The sequence below is a fragment of the Hemiscyllium ocellatum genome, chromosome 3, assembly GCF_020745735.1.
Source record: "Hemiscyllium ocellatum isolate sHemOce1 chromosome 3, sHemOce1.pat.X.cur, whole genome shotgun sequence".
NCBI classification, from domain to species: domain Eukaryota; kingdom Metazoa; phylum Chordata; class Chondrichthyes; order Orectolobiformes; family Hemiscylliidae; genus Hemiscyllium; species Hemiscyllium ocellatum.
The window spans coordinates 103,729,761-103,751,261 of record NC_083403.1 but is presented as its reverse complement, the minus strand read 5'-3'; the positions used below and the strand labels follow the sequence as shown (position 1 = coordinate 103,751,261).

The 21,501-nt window shown below is 39.1% G+C and overlaps 1 protein-coding gene across 1 annotated transcript in view; it reads left to right on the top strand.

Moving 5' to 3' along the window:
- Nucleotides 1–21,501, top strand: part of strn (striatin, calmodulin binding protein) — a 146,707-nt gene that overhangs the window by 66,698 nt on the left and 58,508 nt on the right. Inside the window, exons 4-7 of the mRNA XM_060852478.1 lie at nucleotides 5,995–6,073; nucleotides 6,775–6,942; nucleotides 10,625–10,775; nucleotides 16,854–16,992. Of these exons, the coding sequence (XP_060708461.1) occupies nucleotides 5,995–6,073; nucleotides 6,775–6,942; nucleotides 10,625–10,775; nucleotides 16,854–16,992 (537 nt within the window). The remainder of the gene's footprint in view (nucleotides 1–5,994; nucleotides 6,074–6,774; nucleotides 6,943–10,624; nucleotides 10,776–16,853; nucleotides 16,993–21,501) is intronic.

Sequence of the window (21,501 nt, the reverse complement as noted above, 5' to 3'; positions counted from 1 at the left end):
ATACAATTTTGAACATGCAGGCACAACATATATATTTATGTAGGCCCTTTGAGGTTTTTCTTATATTTAAAAATGCTTTATTTTGGGGTTGGCTCAAGCAAGAGTTGGAAGAATGTTGGGGAGCAAGTATTAGGAAGTAAAAGTTTTTAAAATAGGGAAGGTTATAGCAAGAATGAGGATCTTCTGGGGTGAGAGTAAGTTACTTGAAGATTTTGTCAATTGGTAGGATGGTGGAGGACAGTACTTGAGGTCATTGTGGAGAAAGAAAATGTACAGTGGATCACCATTGTGCAGATATAGGATAAGGGACTGCAATGTTTCAAGAAGGCAGCTCACCACCACCCTCTCCAGGATAGTTAGAGATGGGTAACAAACACTAACCGAGCCAGAGATGCCCATATTCCATGAATGTGTTTAAAAAGGAAAAGAAGAGTGAGGCCAATGAAGGCTTTGAGTATTTTGCACTGAGAAACTAGGAGCCATTCATGATTGACAAATTGTAGATCGGTGAGTGGGAATATGATATGGTCAAGAGTTCAGGCTATGGCTTACAGCTAAATGAGAAGCTGCAAAGCATTGTTATATTGATCCCCAACCTGAATTTCCTTCATAATTGTGCCATTAACAAGTACACTTTCTTGCACCTCCACAGCATTACTCTCATCTGCTCTTGCCCCTTCCTCTATTAACATGTAAAATCCTTGCTTTGTTGTTTTTGTTTTCTCATTTATATCCAAAATAAAAAAAAGAACTGTTTTAAACCCAGGGATTGCAAGAATCAGTGCATGTTTTTGAAAACAAGAAATCTGACACTCATTGTGAATACAACAGGCTGTGTTTTAACCTCATCTTATTAACTGACACTCTTCATTAACATTAACAAAACACCATGAAGTTTGCGGTATTATTCTGTACAGTTATTACTGATTTTTAATTTATTTACACCATTGTAAATATAATTTGTTCAATTGAATGGCCACCCAAAATATCATCAGTTGATTCAATTTCAAGTCAATTTCTCCTCAAATACCACAATATACAGATTGTTCGGAGATAACGCATGTTTTGGCAGCACAGTTTAGCTATAACTGCTGAAGAATTAGGGAACAGTATTTTCAGTAACACTTACCTCCATTTGTAATAGCGTGATTCCAGTGGGGATCAGTTTGTGCACTTCGTTCTGCGCATTTCCTGATGTCTGTGTCTGTGCTATTCTGCTCATGCACCAATGTCAGCTGCTGACAGAGCAGCTTTCTGTGACAGATACTGTACAAATAGCAGCTTTCTTACATTTATTAAATGTACTATGTTAAATTTACTTGTTTCGTTAATAAATATAATTGCAACCTTCATTCAGCCTGTGCTATTCTGTGTTAAACCTTTGGGTGATTTTTGAGATGTTGTTAGTGATATTTTTTGCTGGTCTGCCCCTAATCCCTCTTTTCCCAGAGGCCCCATTATTTCTATGAAGTGATTTTTCTATTAAGCGGGTTTTTGCTGGAAGGTAAAAGTGTACAGTGTTAAAGGAGAACTGCTTGTACTGAAAAGTACAAGTACAGAGGAACCTCAATTATCCGAGCGAGATGGGCAGGCTCTATTTTGGTAGGATAATTGATTATTTGGTTAATTGATTTAATGCCTGACTTTGGGCTCGGAGTTTTCTGAAGTTTCCTTTTTCCTCGCTCCCTCTCTCTGTCTCAGGGTTTGTTTCTGAGCAGCCAAACAGTTATGTATAAGGGACCACCCCCCCAAAAAAAAAACAGTTCAGTGGGATTGGCACAACGAGCACTTGCTAAGTCCACTCTCTGTTCAGGAGACTAGGCAGCAGCACACCGTGCACGACCCCCCAACTCTTGCCTCCTACCATCCCCGGGCCAGTCAGACTGGCCACCAACAGTAAGACTGCCTCTGCCTTTGGGGAGGATGAGTCTCAAAATAACACAAACACACACTTTTTTATTGCAACTTTTTGACAGGTTCCACCTTTGCCCTGTACAGGACAATGTTGGAGAGGTTATCTGGGGAAGGGGGCTTTTGGGTCCACCCCTGTGTAGAACTCCAGGGAAAGTATCGGGGGGAGGAGAGAGAGAGAGAAAAGGCAGGAGGTCAGTCATTTGGAGATGGTGCCTAGGCTCCCATCGATGTCCAGGACTGTTCTCAACAGCTTTTCAGTAAGCCGAGTTCATTTTTAATCATTGTAAACAAAAGACGTGATCAGTGTTGAAACACCCTTTGATGTAATGTTTCTATCGGGGCCTTGAGATCTTCTTCAGATAATCCGAAATTCAGATAATTGATATTTGGATAATCAAGATTTCTCTGTAGTCATTTGAGGTTGCAAGTGAGAAAACTCTCTGCCAGTAAGTCTTATTTAAGGAAAAGTTGCATTATTATTTGTGATTTATGCTGTAAATCAAGTATAATAGTGATATCCCCTGCATTACATTTCTATTAGTGTCTGTTTTTACATTGATTATATGGACCTCTTGATTATCCGGAATATTTGATCAATTGACACATTCCTGGTCCCATAGGTTCTGGATAATTTTACTATGTATGCAGCTGCTGGTTTAAGGAGTAGTCAGAGAAGTTTAAAAACAAACTGGAACTGAAGTTTTGTGCACAAAAGCAGTGTTGGTTGACAGCAGATTGGTAAGTGGTCCATAATGGGCAGAGATGGATGCTGCAGATGCTGGAGATTAGAGTGGTGCTGGAAAAGCACAGCAGGTCAGGCAGCATCTAAGGAGCAGGAAAATCGACGTTTCGGTCAAAAGTCCTTCATCAGTATTCATCATTCCTGATGAAGGGCTTTTGCCCGAAATGTCAATTTTCCTGCTCCTTGGATTCTGCCTGACTAGTCTGTAATAGTGTGCAAATAATTGTGATTGTTTCTCAGATGACTGAACACCTTAGAGTTGTGAAAAAGATAGGGAGAAGCCTTCAGGCAGCCAGCAGTTTGGGAACTCTTTCTATTCACACCAGAAAGAGCCACTTCAGTTGAAGAAAGTCATTTTTCCTTTTGTTCAGCAGTTGTTATAAGCTGCGAGTTTTAATTGATAAGTCAGAGATCTTTTATAAGTGAACTAGTCAGCTTGTGCATCTTGGAAACCATTGGAAGCTTCCAGAAAAGGATGGCTGAGAAGCAGCATTTTGACCAGCCTAAGAATAGTCTTAGCAGCCCTTGTGAACAGGAGCCACTGAATTGTTTTACGTGTTAGAATTTATTCACTTGCAGTAAATTGTAGCTTTTGCCAGGTATAGAAACCTGGTGCATGTTATCTGCCATTCTGGATTGAGAAGGCAGGTAAATGAGGATTTTGTTTATTTTTTAAATCTTTAGCTTGTGACAACTCCGGAATAACAGGGCTTGGTTTCCACTGCACTGCCCCAGTGAGTCAGTGCTCTTTTCCGACTTAGCTTAACATCTATAAATCGCCCCTACCTACCTTTCTTTCCCTTGACTTCAACAAATCATAAACGAATATTTCATCTGCACAGTGTTAACAGCCTCATCTTTTCCAAGCATCTTTGGCTTTTTCTACCTTAAGCATTGACTTCAAAAACCTTGTTCTCAATTTCAAGTTATTCTACATTCCTTCCCTTTTTGCTGTAGCAGGCTTTGTTGCACTAACTTTATAATCTGCACTATGGATAACTACTTTCTCTGTTTCACTTTTCTTGAATTGTACGTTGATACCCCTCTTACCACCTTGCCCTCCATGTTCCTTCTCATCTTTTCCCTTTTCCCCACTTCCCTCATATGCTGTTATCCTACACAATTCAATGCATTTTATGCTATCTTCCTGTACGAGGGGCAAGAGAGAAAACGTAAGTTTTGCTGTGCCACAAAACATCTGCATACTGCCACATTGTCCTGCATACATCAAAACTTCAATAACTAAATACTGTAAATTGTTAAAATGAAAATGTAGCCTATAAATTCCTTCCCTGAGTAGTAATATGAAGCTAGATATTTATATTTCTTAATCAATTGACATTTACAAATGACTATGTTAAGGTACAATTTTTTTTGAACTATTTCTCTCCACTAAAAATATTTAAAAGACGTTTGAATAAGTACATGAGTAGGAAAGGTTTGGAGGTCAAATGCAAGGTAGCAACCTAGTTGGGATGGACTGATTGGATCGAAAGGTCTATTTCCGTGATGTATGACTCTTAAAACAAAGTCTTTGAGTTTTCAAATACTAGTGAAAGGTGCAAGCTGGCTTTAATGTCTTATGATTCTGTTTTGGTATTAAGTACCATAATTGAGGGGATTCTGACTGGTAGTGTGAAAATGACTTTTGCCTGTCTCAAACCAGCTCATAACATGTAGGAATTTCCGAACTCATTGGTTATCAATTCAGATTATGAGCCCCTTCAGTCATTTTTGATCATCTGCTCCAGTTTATTAATTGTGCAGTTTTATTTTCAGCAACTGGTCTTCTTTTGAGAATGTAGAATTTGATTGTATTGAAGACTCCACACCCAACTTATTCCAGTCCAACGGAAACAGCCACTTGTCAGGGACTTCCAGTGTACATAGGAATACTCTTTCTGATAATCAGCTAAAATGTTTAAACTTGCTAGAATAAAGCACTAATGAGGTTCCTGCTGCTTATCGCTTATCTAACTCTGGCTATCTGACCCATTAGACATTGGTTGTATTAGTAAGAAAAATAAAATGCTATGTTGCATTACATGGGCAGAATTGCAGTCCTCGCTGATGGGTTTGCCATGTCAGGATCTATTAATAATCTTAATTTGTTAGAATAATATTCCATTAACAGGGTGCTTGGCTTGATCTGGAAATGAAAACAATCATATCTGCCCAGTAGTAGATGCTTTTCACAGAGCAATAGACTGGTTGGCTAAATGCATAGAATGAGAGCACTTTGTCAACACTGGATGACTGGAAAGTATTTATTTCACAGCAGCAATGTTGATTATCTTGAGTGTAAAATTCACCAGGATTTTTTTAAAAATTCCTTTGTGGTGATATATGCAGTATTATGAGAGTGAAGTGTGAGAAGGTAATGCAAATTGCAAATTTATTCTGTTAAAATTTTAAAATCTTTAAGTTGTTTGTAATGATGAGTTTAAAAATAGTTAGATTTAAACAAGATCCTAGAACGTTATTTGAAGCAACTCCAATGTTCTGACAGTGGACATATTGCTTTACACCATACAGTTATGTTATACTTCCTAGACAGCGTCAGTTTCTTACCAATAGAAGAACTACTTCATGTGTAACAGCTGCTGAACAATTATTCAGAATCTGCGGCTATATGTTAGGTAGTCTTGTATCATTTCAACTTTGTAGTACAAAATATCACACTTTTCACTTTCTCAGGAAGTCCTAAAACACTTCATGATGAATAAATTATTTTTGATGTGCCAGTCACTGTTATGCAAGCAAATGTTGGAACCAACTCATGCACAAGAATATGTCTCAAGTAGCAAATGAAATGAAGATCAGTTAAACTATTTTGTTGCAATTAGTGGTCCAATGCTAGGGGACTTAGCTACTCTTTAACTAGTCTCATGAAACATTTTATCACCATCTGAATAAGCAAACAAGAATTCTCCTCAATATTCCACCTACAAGACTGCTATCAATTAATACTGCAGTCCCTGCATATTGCTTTGATGTATCCATTCAGATTATGTTGGAATGGCAAAAGTGAGTACAAGTTCAACCACTAAGATGAGTGTTTAACTTTTGGTTTTAATTTTTTTTACTAAAAGGATAGACTACTGCTGGAAAGCAGTGATTAATTGCTATCTGCCTTTTTTTAATGTTACGCATTTAATCATCAGAGACTGTAACTTGCCCTGCTATTCCCTGATTAAAAATGCAGTTGGTGGAGTGCAACATGTAACTGTTAGTTGACAATAGTCTCGACTCAATTTGACTTCAGTTATTCCTGCAGCAAGGTTAATTGAACAGTAGTTGAGGAGTGAGGAATTCAGACTGAATCATTGTTTTTCTAGATGAAGGGAATGAAAATGAAATGCAGACATCACAAAATAATCAATTAACATGGAAGCAAGGACGACAGCTCCTTCGTCAGTGAGTATCTGCAGTTAGTTCTATTTCAAAAATGCTGTCTGATTCTGGTATCTTCAATGTTTCATCTGATCATCAAAGTTTTTCTTAGTCTAATTCAGGTAAGTAAAAATATTAGAATATCGTCTTAATTTAAATTGTAACATTTTAAAGTGTTAATATTAAGCATGATAATGTTCCAGATCAGGATAAAATAAGATCCTGGATAGGATATTGATTATTTTTTATCATTTAATTGGGCTAGCTTACACATGACATTTAGTCTAAGTGATTCAATATTTGCATGCTTCTGTTCTATATTTGATGTATATTTATTTTTGAAAATATTTAAAACCACCATCCCCCCCCCCCCTTACCCTGATCTAAAGAAGAAAACTGCTGAGTGTCTTACTACAGACAATGTAATGAATGGTGAATTGTTAACAATAGCCTTGTGCTGGGAGCTTTCATTTTCCTAGTGACTGTAGAGGCTGGTACTGGAAGAGACATACCAGCTGCAGGGTCAAAGTGGTACGAGTGACTTTTCTTTTGCCAGTACCCATTGCAGTTAAGTAGCGTATAGGAAAGGATTTGTGGTGTGTATATGCTCATCTTTTCTGAATATTGCATCATTTGTAGCTAGTGTGTTTTACGATACAAGTTGCGGTAAGATTTCAAGATATTGTCATTATGTTTAAGACTGCTCTAATTCACTGATTCCCTAGATACTTGCAGGAGGTGGGTTATACAGACACCATAATAGATGTGAAGTCGAGACGAGCACGAGCACTACTTGGCCTCTCTAGTGATCTAGATAAATTATCAGAAAGCAAAACTTTGGAGCCTGTTGTAAATGGTGGCGAAACTGTAATAAAAGGAACAAACATGATTGGGTAAGTGCTGACAATTCAGTACATGTTTATTTTGTTTAAAAGTGCAGTTTAATTTCTTTTGTGATAAATACATTGTCTAAGATTTTTACATACTGTTATTGCTGGGAGTGGTACATCCATGACTTCTTTATAAGGGTTCATTAGAATTTAACAGGTAAGCTTCTGAACTTGTCAACCAAGACAGATATATTGCAATGCTGAGGCCCAACAAACTGATTTACCCACAGAATTGATGAGAATTACATGCCGATCCAGTCAGGTAAATTCCTTTTACCTTTTCATATGGATGCAACAAGTAGTTGTATTTCTGTATTTTATCTAATATGGTAAGCAGAGACCACAAACTAAAATTCCGTAATGTTGAGTTAAAACCTCTTAGTAGTTGAAAATTTATTTTTGTGTGTTATTTGTTTGCTATCACCTATGTCTATGTTCCTTTCTTTTAGTTCATTATTGGATTCATTGATGAAAACAATAAATCTAGCATTACTATCAAAGTCAAAGAAAATGATTTATCCCATAAACAAGTACCTAAAGGGACAGAAGCTTCTTTGCTAAGTTTCTTTTACTGCAATTGAATCATAAGTTCATCCTTAATCAAAGGATGTTGGTTTGATGCAAACAATGTATTGAACAATAGGGTGCTTGACAGCATTAAAGAATGTTAGATCAGGTATTTTTCACTTTTCTTTCTTGTGACGTAAATTTCATTTTCCACACAGGTTTCTCTAATTTAAAGCTCATTCTCATGGCATGTTTTAATTTTAGTGCATTTTGTGAATTGGGAGAAATTCCCAAGTAGAGCTGCATCATTTTTTTATTCTAGTGTGGCTACTGTTTTTGCTGAGTTTTTAAACATATTGCCACTTTGCTCAACCCTCTCCTAAGCTCCTCATTCTCCCTCCCACTCATTTGTTTACTTCCCCCCCCAACTCTCCTGCTTGTCATTTTCCCCATCCCAAAATCTTGCTGTTTTTTGTTTGCCACCTTGTTCATTGCCCCAATCTCAAGCCTCTGCCGTGAGTGAGGACTGAGAGGGCAGTGAAAGAAACTTAATGAGTGAGGGAATGAGAGGTGCAATGAATGAGATAGAAGTAGACTGTCAGGAAGTGACAATGGAAGGATCAGGATAGGGTAGCAGAATAGTTGGAAGAGGTGGGCAGGGTAGCAGGAGTAATTGAGTTGTCAGAATTTTTAAAATTAAGTGAGAAGATTTTTTTAGGCCTGTTGTGATCAAGCTAGCCAACAACCTTTTGACGTAAAAATTTACTAACTGATCAGAAACACGTAACCTATTGTATTACATATTTTCTTGTGGGAAAGTGATTTTTATTCAATATTCTATTTTATAGGAACGGGTTAGGACAGCTAAGAAAGAGTCTGTTATTGTGCTCTTTGTTGTAAAAGGATGGAATTATAATTTAATAATCCCTAAAAAAAAATTACTGAATGTTATTCACACTAACTGGTGTTTTCTTTGCATTAATTCAGAGTTATTCTTGAAAAAGAAATAAATTGCATAGTGCAGTGCAGCATGGTGGAATGGAACTGATAGAATTACTGTACAGAGTTGGCATGGATTTGATGTGCCTAGTGTTCTCCTTCTGTGCCACAGTGATTTTACGATTCTTAAGTGGGACTAATTGAATAGTTCTTTCAAAGCAGCAACTTAGTTGTGGAATGACTTCCATTTGTGCAATAGATTATACAACAATATTATTTGATATATTTCTAAAGGCAATAATTATTCCTACTGCTTTGTGATTTTTTTTTATTTTTGGCCAACTGTTTTTTCAGGTTCATTTATGAATGAAAAGCCTGACTACATTCCAGACTCTCTCTTTACGTAATTTTGTATGTATAGGCCTGAGTCTTGCCTCGGAAGGGAAGTGAAAAATACATGAAAAAAAATTACATGCTATGTTGCAGTAGATGAAAAATGAAGAGTAGATTCTAACAAGAGTTTTTGCTTTCCTCTTAATGGTCTGTTAGAGTCATAATGTCATATAGTTGTACAGCATAGAAACAGACTCTTCAGTCTAATTCGTCCATGTTGACCAGACCATGTTGATCTAGTCCCTTTTGGCACCATTTGGTCCATATCCCTCTAAACCCTTCCTAATCATGTACCATCATGATTATCAAATGTAATTGTACCCACCTTCACCACTTCCTCTGGTAGCTCATTCCACATACGCACCACCCTCTGCAAGAAAAAGTTGCCCCTTAGGTCCCTTTTAAATCTTGCCCCTCTCATCTTAAACCTGTGCCCTTTAGTTTTTTGACAGCCCTACCGTGGGAAAAAGACATTGGTTATTCACCCTATCCATGCCCATCATGATTTCATAAACTTCTGTAAGGCCACCTTTCAGCCTCTGACACTCCAGAGAAAATAGCCCTCGGGTATTTAGCCTCTCCCTATAGTTCACAACCTCCAAGCCCTATAACATCCTTGTAAATATTTCAATGAACCCTTTCAAGTTCAACATCTTTCCTGTAACAGGGAGACCAGAATTGAATGCAGTATTGAAAAGTGGTCTAACCAATGTCTTGTATGGCTGCAACGTGACATCCCCACTCCTGTATTCAATGCACTGACCATTAGAGGCAAGCATACCAAATGCCATTCTACCCCGTCTACTTGTGACTCCACTTTCAAGGAACAGTGAATCTGCACCCAGCAATTCTTTGTTCGGCAACACTGCCCAGGACCCTACCATTAAGTGTTTCAGTCCTGCCCTGATTTTCCTTCTCAAAATACAGCACTTCACATTTAGCTAAGTTAAACTTCATCTGCTACTCCTTAGCCCATCTAATCAAGGTCTTGGAGATAACCACTGCTGCCTCACAGCGCCAGAGACCCAGGTTCAATTCCCGCCTCAGGCGATTGTCTGTGTGGAGTTTGCACATTCTCTCCGTGTCTGTATAGGTTTCCTCCGGGTGCTCCGGTTTCCTCCCACAGTCCAAAAAATGTGCAGGTTAGGTGAATTGGCCATGCTAAATGCCTGTAGTGTTAGATGAAGGGGTAAATGTAGGGTAATAGGCCTTGGAGGGTTGCTCTTCGGAGGGTCGTTGTGGACTTTTGGGCTGAAGGGCCTGTTTCCACACTGTAAGTAATCTAATTTAAACTAAACCACCTTCATTGTTCCACCAACAACTTTGATGTCATCTGCAAGCTTACTGAGTGTTCCTCCTCATTTTATTCACATCCAACTCATTTATGTAAATGATGAAAAGTAGTGGACCCAGCACTGATCCTTACGGCACACAGCTGGTCACAGGCCTCCAGTCTGAAAAACAACCCTTCACCGCTACTCCTTCTCTTCTACCTGCAAGCCAAATTTGTATCCAAATCATTAGTTCTCGCTGAATTCCATGTGATCTAACTTTGCTAACCAGTCTACCATGTTGAATGCCTTGCTGAAGTCCATATATAACAACGTCCACTGCTCTGTCATAGAGCATAATATGGCCAAACATGGGAACAGCTTGCTCATTATGTAAGGAATAAAACGTTGGAAGTCACTGAGAATAAAGGATTAGGTTTGAACCACAGCATGTTATAGAATTTTATCTTTACAAAATAACAGCACATTACTATTCCCCACGAATTTTGTCATAGATTGCCTGTGTTAAAAACGCATGCAAGATTATATAATTCAGTTTTGAATTTTTTTAAAAGAAATTCCGGAGAGAAGGTTAAACCACTTTCGACTGATTCAGCAGATGTTCTGGAAACATTGAATTTCCTTGAAAATGCTGCAGCGGAATTTAGTGATGAAGATGAAGATGATGAAAATGATGGAAAAGAGAGGACAATTAGCGATAGCTCGGTAGGTTAAATGATTGGGCTGTGTGTAAATGTTTTCAAAATGTAGTGTATTACTTACATGTGGTATGTTTGTGTGCTGAATGCTTTTTTTCCTGAAGAGGTTCAATTATAGTCCTCTGATCATATTGATCTAGAACTTGGAGTGTTGACAAGGCTGACATTTGGTGTCCATCCCTAGTTGCCCTTGAAGTGAATGGATTTATAGATCATTTCAAGGGTTAATTAAGGGTCAGCCACATTTCTGTGGAGTAGTATGTAGGCCAGAACAGATGAGGACAACAGTTTCCATCCACTAAGGATATTCACAAACCAGGTGGATTTTTATAACAATTGACAGTGGTTACGTGGTCATCATTAGCCTAAAATTTACATTTATATTTTATTTTATTGCATTGCAGGGAGTACAAGAATGATACCTGGACTTCAGAGATTAAATTATGAGGAGAGTAGATAAATTAGACTTCAATTTCTCTAGAATTTAGTAAGTTAAGGGGTGATCTGATCGAAGTCTTCAAGATAGTAACATGGAAATATAGGGTAGATAAAGACAAATTATTTTTACTGTTTGGGAATTCTAGCATTAGGGACATAGTCTGAGAAATAAGGCCAGACCAGGAGGTGGTAGATATTTGAACCTCTTTTCCATAAGAGTAGTGGATGCAGGATCTGTTTTGACACCATCACCTTGATAACTTATGATCTCTGTACCTTAATTAGTTTGTACAGTTTTGGATTACTTGTTACTTTGGTTAGACCCTCACGTGATTCATATACCTGACATGCTATTCCAGCCACTTGGTTTGTCTCTAGCACCATACTACTTTTGATTTTTTCTAATTATTTCTCTGCCTTAAATATTTGGGTCATAGGTCATCCTTCACTAGCTATTCAGCTATTGACACTTTCCTCTCACCGTTAAACACTTTTGATCACCTGCAAAGTCTAGTGATTCAGACTGTCAGCACTCCACTCACGCCATTTGTACTATGCTTTGACATTCTTAATAACCTAGAATTGCCTTGCAATGATTTCTCTGCCTATAAATTCTGTGCCCGTGAGCTTCCCTCCACTTCACCTGATGAAGGAGCAGTGCTCTGAAAGCTTGTGATTTCAAATAAACCTTTTGGACTATAACCTGATACCATGTGACTTATGACTTTGTACACCTGAATATGACATATAACTTGATCATTAAGTGGAAATATGTGAATAAGTGGTTGGAAACTCATCTCGAGGTCAAACACCAAGACTACAAACAATCTGGTTCAGCCTCTGTTTGAACAGGATTTGTGTTGGTATCCTGTGGTACCCAAAAATTCTAAAGACAGTAACTTAGTCTTTACTGAATTTCATTTCAAGAAATTTATGTTTATTGATGACTGACTACAAGACGAGCAATCTGACAATCTAGAGATATTAGAGAGAGGGAGTATTGTGAGGGTCAATTTACATGTACAACTTATAAAATAAATACTGTAACAAGAACACATTTACCTATCAGTGCACTCTCACTCAGTTATTGGGCTGTTTCTCAAACCAACACACTTTATCACTTACAAATTCAATTCTACCAAAAATAACCCAGCTGTACAGTGTGACGTTGTGAACTTTATTACACCTGGGTTGATTCGTTCTTATATGTTGCACGTTGTGTGTCTGTTCACACACACCTACTGTGGTTGAAGTTTAAAATCTGAAAGATAAACTGAAATTGAATATAATGAAGATGGAGTTTGGTAAAATCACTGCTCACAAATATTTCTTGTACCAATGTATACCGGAGGTTTTTCCTGTTCTGAATTTTCTGCACAAAAACTATGCTTCGAAATTAAATCCATTCAGAAGAAGTACCACAATACAATTTTACTTATAGAGTTTTTAATGTAATGAAATGTTCAAAAGCGCTTCTCTGAGTTAATCTAAAACAAATAAGATACTCAACAATGTGACATATTAAAGCAGATGACCAAATGCTTGATCAAAGTACAGTAGTAGGTTTTAAGGAGTACCTTAAAAGAGAAAAGCAAAGAAGAGCAGCAGGTGGAGGGGTTAATTTGCAGATCTTCCCAACAAAGCAGCTGAAACTTGCTATGGAGTTGTTAAAATCAGGCACATTCATGAGGCCAGAATCGGAGCAGCAAGGATATCTTAGATAGAAGTACAGACTTGCCAGGATAGATATTGAATTGGGTTGAAATAAGGTGAAACAAGTAAAGGTCAGCAAGCGGGAGGGTGATAATTGAATAAGATTTGTTAAGAATTCGGACATAAACATCAAGTTTATAGAGGGCAGAATGTGCAAGGTCGGCCTGGAGGTCCAGTCAGGAAATAACAAAGATATAGACAAGGGTTTCAGTGGTAGATGAGCTGAGACAGAATGGAGTCAGACAATGTTATAGCATTGGAAAATAGCTGCATATGTATTTGTAAGTTCATCTTGAGGTCAATCATTACACCAAGGTTGCAAACAAACTGGTTCAGCCTCACCATTTCAGAGCCAGTGATTGCATCAGTGTCAAAGAAACAAACATTTCCCACAGGTTTTGAAGACAATTTGCTTTGGTCTTCACTGTATTTAATTTTATGAAATTTCTGTTCATCTAGCAGTGGCTATCAGACCACTAGTTTGACAGTTTACATGAGTTGGTGGTGAGTTAGAGCTGGATGATGCTTAATAAAAGTGAGATGACATGACTTGAGTGTTTTGTGTATTAAATTTTATGTTTCATAACTTTGCTTGACTAGTCCATGTATTGAATGTAGTCCTGTGAACACAGCAGCAACAAATTGCATTTATGCAGTGCCTTTGAAAAGTGAAACAGAGCACTTGAGGTCAAATCCAAGATAAATGGTTGAAGAGCCATGGAAGGGGTGTGGCTACCAAAAGTTTAATTAAAAATGATTTTTTGAACGGACGTTGAGACTGAGTGTAGTAGAAAGAAATTTTAAGCAAACTGCCGACATCCTGTGTGGTATAGTGAGTTGTGAGGAGGCTTCAAAGTAATTTAAACAAATTATGTGGGCAAACACATGACAAGTGCAATTGAGCCAGTCTAAATGCGAAGTTATTCACTTCAATGTGTGAAAACCAGAGAAGACGAGTATTATTTGAACAGTGATATATTGGGAAGTGTGGATGTACAAAAGGATCCGTGTGTCCCTGTACACCATTCAATGCAAGTTGACTGATAGATGCAGAAAACAATTGGGAAGGCAAATGATATATTGGCCTTCATTGCAAGACCATTTGAGATCAAAAGAAGGATATCTTACAGCAGTTACACAGGGCCTTGGTGAGAACACACCTGGAGGATCATGTGCAGTTTTGGTCTCCCTACCCAAATATACCTGCCGAAGAGGGAGTAAAGCGGAGATTTACTAGACTGATACTGGGTATGGCAGGACTGATCTATGAGGAGAGATTGGTTCGACTGGGCCTGTAGTCAGTAGAGTTTAGAAGGATGAGACTGAACTGAAACACACACAATTCTAACAGGGCTAGACAGAATGGATGCAGGGAGGATGTTTTCCCAGGTTTGGAAATATAGACTTGGGGTTCAGGATACAGGGTATGCCATTTAGGACTGAGATTGAGGAAAAGTTATTCACTCAAGTTCTCTACCACAGAAAACTTGGAAGCCAAGTCACTGCAAGAAAAAGATTGTAAACATTTCCAGATTGTAAAGGAATTGAGGTTATAGGAAGAAAGCAGGAATATGGCAGTTTGAGAAGATCAGCCATGATCTTATTGAATGGTGGAGTTGTCTTTAAGGGTCTGTTGGCCTACTTCTAGCTTCTGTATTTTTCTAAATCCTAGTCAGAGGAGGGAAGTACTCGGGGTACTGGCTGCTAAAGTTTAGAAATGATTTGGAGACGCCGGTGTTGGACGGGGGTGTACAAAGTTAAAAATCACAGAACAACAGGTTATAGTCCAACAAGTTTATTTGGAAGCACTAGCTTTCGGTGCTCTGCTCCTTCATCGGGTGGTTGTTACAATCACCTGATGAAGGAGCAGCGCTCCGAAAGCTAGTCCTTCCAAAGTTTAGAAAGGAAGAGAGTGAAGCTATGATTTGAGGAGATGAGAATTTATAAGAAGAAAGAACAGGAGCTTGGAGATGAAGAATCTAAAGGAATGAAATCAGTTTGGAAACCACTTTGTCAGCAACATTTTTTTTGATGATCTTATTAACAGTCTCTTCAGGCATGCACAGTTGTAAGCAAAGTCCAGTTGTGTTGATTTTGGGAGGTACACATTCAAAACCTATGAATTAGAAGCTTTCTACCAATGACTAAATTAGTCATTCAGCTGGGGAAAATTTTCCTAAGCACTCCGAAATGTATCAGAAGGTGGAAGTAGTGTCAGATTACAAAGGAGGGGACAGGTGTTGTTGAAACAGGGCATGTGAATCATGTTTCATAAATGACTAATAAAGAAGCTATGGGACTTGTTAATGTCAAAATGACAGCCTCCTCTGCACATATTATCAAGACTTTATACTTCTGTGCAGATGACATTTTAATCAAGGAAATAGTTTCACAATATAGAGGGGGATGACCAACTTTTAAACCCTTGTCACTTGTGGGGAGAAATTGCTATTTTGTCCAGATGCTTTTTTTATCATGTGCCGCCACAGGTGCGTGGATTACCTGTGACCTATTTTATCCTTCAGCAAAACATGCAAATTACAAAAGATCTGTTATTTATACTTCCTAGACTACTTTGACCTTACTCTACCACTCAACATATGCTTTTGAGAGGCATCAAAAGCGGCATCGCCAGAAATTTTCTGACAGCTATCAGACCCATCTTCTCAGGCACTACGTGGTGGTCTGCAATGCCAGTCCAGAAATACAATTGAACCTAATCATGAGTGACCATTGATTAGCAGTAACCATACCACAGTCAGCCAGTGGATGCCATCATAAGGAAAGATCACAGCAGGTTTTTCTTTGATTTGAATTACCAACAGCCAAGACATAACAACAATAGTATGCCATTCAGCCTATTGAGCTGCCTAACTTCTCAATATGATTGAACGTTTTAATACTGTTTACTCACCATGTCCCAATCACTCAGGTTCCCTAATTACCAGTGATGCAATCAATCTCTGCCTTAAACATACTTTGAGATTATATGCCCACAACCCTCTGTTGAAGAGACTTGCAAAGGTTCGCAACTGAGTAAAATCATTTTTCCTTAATTTGTACCTAAATGGCATTCCCCTTCCTTATAAATAATGCCTCCTGGTTCTAGACTCCCCAAGCAGGTTAAAAATCTTACCTGCATTTACCCTGTCCAATCCTTTCAGTTTTTGTAGGTTTCAATGAGATCACCTCTCATTCTTCAAAACTGAAGAGAATGCAGGTTTGGTTTCCCCAATCTCTTAGGATAGCCCTGCCATGCCGGAACATCCAGGTGAACTTTCATTGCACTTAGTCCCTGAATAATATCATTTATGGGATAAGGAGATTAAAACAGTACTCTAGGTGTGGTCTACCCAAGCTCTTAAAGAATTGAGGCAAGACTTCACTGTTCCTGAGAATATTCACTAATTTTGAGACCTTAGAGTCTTTTATTCTGATCAAACAGAGTGAGAGGAAGAAGCAATTAGAAGGGAGATACGGAATCATTGAATAGAGAGAGATGGGCTGATACCAATCAAAAAACCAACACTTGGTTTCTTCATCTTTGCAATGATGTTGCTTGTTTTACAGGAAACACTTTGGTGTAGCACTTTCCAGTGGTGAATATTAAGAATTACAGTGGAGGAAGCAGAACAGCTAGAGGAGTTTTGATAGTAATAAGCGGCACATTATTATGGCATCATTGAACATCAAAGTATACTGCTTATGATGGCTACCGCAAGTCATGCATGCTAATATAAAATTTGGTCTAATGATAAAATATATTTCTGACAACGGCAATGTTTGTTAATTATTTCCACTGTGTAGATTTTATAGTGGTTGTGGAAGCTTAGACATGCATAATTATTTGCTTGGTTTACCTTCGTTGCTCTTTGTGTAATACTGTATAATGTCCATTCTGGTTCATTGCTCAAATTGTCATCTTTTTAACCAGTTTGTTAACAAAGGAGTGTCTTCTGATCCTGTGGACGATATGGAGACCGAGGAAGCACTGCGAGAGTTTGACTTTCTGGGAACATCAGAAGATGAAGGTGCAGGAGAGTTGAGAAGTTCAGGCAATGGAACAGAATGGGGTAAGATTTCACAATACTTTGTTACTACAGAGACAATTGATCTTACTTTCCTCCAAATTTTGTTTAAGATCAAAACTTATTGCACACGAGGAATACGTTAAAGATAACACTGTTCAGTTGATGATGTTTTCTTGGTGCATCTTGATAAAGGGCCAAATGCACAAATATTTATCAAATTGAATGTGTATAAACAAAAGTAGGCATATTTATGACCACCTTTCTAAGATAAATATTGTCCGCTCATCACTGTTTTATACTTTCTGCAAGCATGATGGATCATCTTGAGTTATAATGGATCATCTCAAAGTGTCATTGACTCAGTGAATTGAAGAATATGTTATAGAGTCATAGAGATGTTCAGCACAGAAACAGATCTTTCGGTCCAACTTGTCCATGCCGACCAGATATCCTAACCTAATCTAATCTCAATTGCCAGCATTTGGCTCATATCCTTCTAAACCGTCTTTATTCATGTACCCATTTTAAATGTAGTTGTATCTGCCTCCACCAGTTCATCTGGTAGCTGATTCCATACACACACCACCCTTTGTGTTAAAAAGTTGCTCCTTAGGTCCCTTTTATATCTTTTCTCCCCGCACCCTAAACCTATGCCTTTTAGTTCTGGACACCCCCATTCCAGGGAAAAGACCTTGTTTATTTACCCTGTGCATGCCCCTCATGATTTTATAAAGGTGACCCCTCAGCCTCTAATGCTCTGGGGAAAATAGCCACAGCTTATTCAGCCTCTCCCTATAGCTCAAGCTGTCCAACCCTGGCAACATCCTTGTAAATCTTTTCTGACCCTTTCAAGTTTCACAACATCCTTCTTATAGGAGGGAGACCAGAATTGCATGCAATATTCCAAAAGTGGCCGAACCAATGTCCTGTACAGCCACAACATGACCTCCCAACTCCGGTACTAAATACTCTGACCCAGAAGAGTGTTGGTCACTATTACAGCCATTCTAGAAATAATTTCTGTTGTAAATGTATTGCATTTGTTATTGTGCAAGAAAAAAATTGCCTGATTTTCCTGCGACTTGGGATCATTTTAGTTTTCCTCATTGAAATGGAAAGAATATTATCTTAATATGAATAAAAAGCACAAGAAGGAATACATGAAGGGACATATTTTTCAGGGGAGGTGGGAGGGGGGCAGTGGGGACAGGAGCCTCAACAGGAGGGGGAAGCAGCATTAGGATGACATCAATGACAGGGGTAATCATGGGAAGAAGTTGCAAGCGTGCTTTGTCAGTATTGCTTGAGTGTAAGTGTGTGATGGTTATAGTCATCATGCTGACCAGTCAATAGGCAGGACAGAATGGTGAGTTTGGTGGTTGTGGTACTCATTAGGTATGTATTTTGTCAGATTTTGGAAGAACACAGCATTTCTTATGGGACTGTGTTCGCAGGCTTTAGTGACGAAGCAGATGGATTGTATAGGGTGGGATTGGGGGATTCTGGGTTGGGAGAAATATGTCAAGGGGGGCATATTGAATAGAAACACAAAGGCAGTGGTACACGGGGGGTAAGCAGGAGGAACATGAGGGCAATACGTAGATAAGTACTAAGAATACATAAATGAGAAGTGTTATGGGGATACAGGCTGCAAGGCTGAGAAAATTACAGGAGTGATGCAGTGTTGAGGAATATGTCAATGAGGGTGGGTGTGGGGGCAATGGAGAGGGAGGGTCATGGGGACAACATGTTGGGGGGAATCCAGGTATTCTAACATGTCATTGAAACCCGAGAGGTACATCAGGGTGGGATTCAGCATAGGGTTGCCGGGAAGTAGTAGGTTTGGTGTTCTCAAGGGACATTGGGAGGGGGAGATCGTGGGGGTACATCAAGTAGGATGGTGGCATCAAACAGGGATGTCAATGGGAGGTGCATTGGAGAGGAATGTCAGTGGGGGATGAGGGGGAAGGAACATAGGTGAATGTCTAGGAGGTGTGGAACTGTAGAAGACAAGATATGTCATTGGGGTATTGGTGGCGTTGGCAGGGGCAACATGACAAGTGAGTACCTGGTGAAAGTGAGGACTGCAAATGCTGGAGATCAGAGTCGAAAAGTGTGGTGCTGGAAAAGCACAACCGATCAGACAGCCTCTAAAGATCAGGAGAATCGACGTTTTGGGCATATGCCCTTCATCAGGAATGTCAAGGCGTTCAGCAAGTCATGGGGATACGATAAGTAGGAGGGACAGACATGATGTGAGTTGCAGAGTGGGGCTATGGCGCAGTCAAGAAGCAGTGGTGGAATGGGAGATTGTATGGGAGCCAGACTCTGTATGGAGGTAATTACACAGGCTAGGGGACACTCTATAATAGGTGGGGGTAGTTGGGGTGTCATTGCATGTGTGCAATCAGAGGCAGTCATAACTGCTACATGTGCTCATTTGTTTCAGCCAGCATGCATGGCAGGGAATTCGTACACAATTTTGTGTTGAGGGGAAGGTAGTATTTTTGTGCAGTTTGTCAGGTGATGGCATGCTGTCACACGTGCTTGGTTGGGAGAGAGGGCTCATCACGCTTGTGAGCTTTGTCAAGATCTGGAATGGGCAAGTTGCCAACGTGCTTTCTCAGTGCTGCTGAAGTGTAGATGTGTGATGGTTACAGTCACCAAGCTGACCAGTCAGTAGGCAGGATAAGATGGTGTGTGGCACTCATCGGGTATGTATTTTGTCAGATTTTGGAAGAGCACAACTGTGTTTACAAGCTTTAGTGATGAAGCAGTTGGATTGATGGTGCTGATGAATTTGAAATAGTTTAATTTTACCAATAAACTGTTTTGAAAGTGTGTTTTAAGTCATTTATTAATTATATTTCTGGATAGTTGTACCTTCAGAATGCTGAAATTTGCTGGAGCTGTGTGCACTCTGTGGTCTGTGTATTTTTTTTATTACACATTAAATTGATAGTGCAGTAATGCTTTTTAGGAACAAAACAGAAAATTTAATTTAATTATTCTGCAGCTAGTTTGAAGATCATTGCAGAGTATTTGGATAAATGAATTCTTTTGAAAATGTTTGTTTAAAAGGCAACAAGTGGAAGCAGTGCGACATTGTGGCAAGTGAGGGTTGGTGTGAGGGCCCAAAGGAGATAACTGCTGGTTGCACAAAGGCAAGGTTGCTGCAGTTTTGATTATCTTTATGGGTAGAGTCCCATTGGTGTTTTTAACATTTCAGAAGTCTAGAACTTTATGGTTCACATTGTCTGTTTTGACACTTTACAAGAGCAATCAAAAGCCTGTTCTTTGCCCTGAATCATCATCTAGCTTAAAGGTAAGGGGCTTGATAGCCTTATATTGGTATTGATGCTGGGCTAATAACCCAGAAAAAGGCTGAAGAAGCGCTCATGCCTGAAACGTCGATTCTCCTGTTCCTTGGATGCTGCCTGACCTGCTGCGCTTTTCCAGCAATGCATTTTCAGCTCTGATCTCCAGCATCTGCAGTCCTCACTTTCTCCTAATAACCCAGAGACTTAGATAATGTTCAGAGGACCTAGGTTTGAATCCTACCACAACAGATGTTGTTAAATTCCAAAAAATAATTTGTAAAATTTATCTAATTCCCTTAGGGATGGAAATCTGCCATTTTAACCTGGTCTGACTCTTAACTGTTCTCTGAAATGGCAAATGACGTTTAGTAAATAGCGTGAAATAACACTGCTGTATCAATTGCTACAAATTCTAAAGAAAAGAACTGAAACCAAACTGACCACTAAGCATTGACAAAGGGACCCAAAATAAAAACAGTCAACCTTGAAATGTCCTTCTTAGAAACATCTGGGGGCTAGTGCCAATATTGGGAAAGCAGACCAATGAAACAATAGTCTGACAGTCATATTCACAGAATCATGCCTTGCACACAGTGTCCCAGACAATGGCTTCGCCATCCCAAGGTATACCCTGTTCCACTGGCAGGGCAGAGAGGTTGAGGCACTGCGGTATACAGTTGGTAGAGAGTTGCTCTGAGAGTCCTCAGCATTAACCATGAACCACATGATGTCAAACACCGGCAAAGAAGCTTTCTACTGAATTCTATGTTTGTGTCCTCCTGGCTGATCAGTCAGCACTTTCTTTATCTACTTCAATGAAGAGATACAAAAAGTCTTCAGTGTTTATTACCAAGAGTGACTAGGCAGTATTGTTATTGATGGAGCTAGTTGCATCCTAAAGGACATTGCTGCAGACGCAGTCTAACAGCAAGGTTTAAGGGAACCAACGAGAGGGAAAATAAAATACTTGACCTCATCCTCACTGATCCACTGGCTGCAGATACATCTGTCCTGACAGTATCAGCAAGAGTGACCAAAGCACAGTCCTGTTGTAAATAAAGTCTCATCTTCAAATGAGGATACATTTTCATTGTGTTGTGTGGCACTGTCACCATGCTAAATGGGATTCTATTTGAACAAACCTAGCAACTCAGAATTGGGCATGTACAATGCACTGTGGGCCATCAGTAGAATTGTCCTCTAATACAATATGTAACGTCATGGCCTGGCA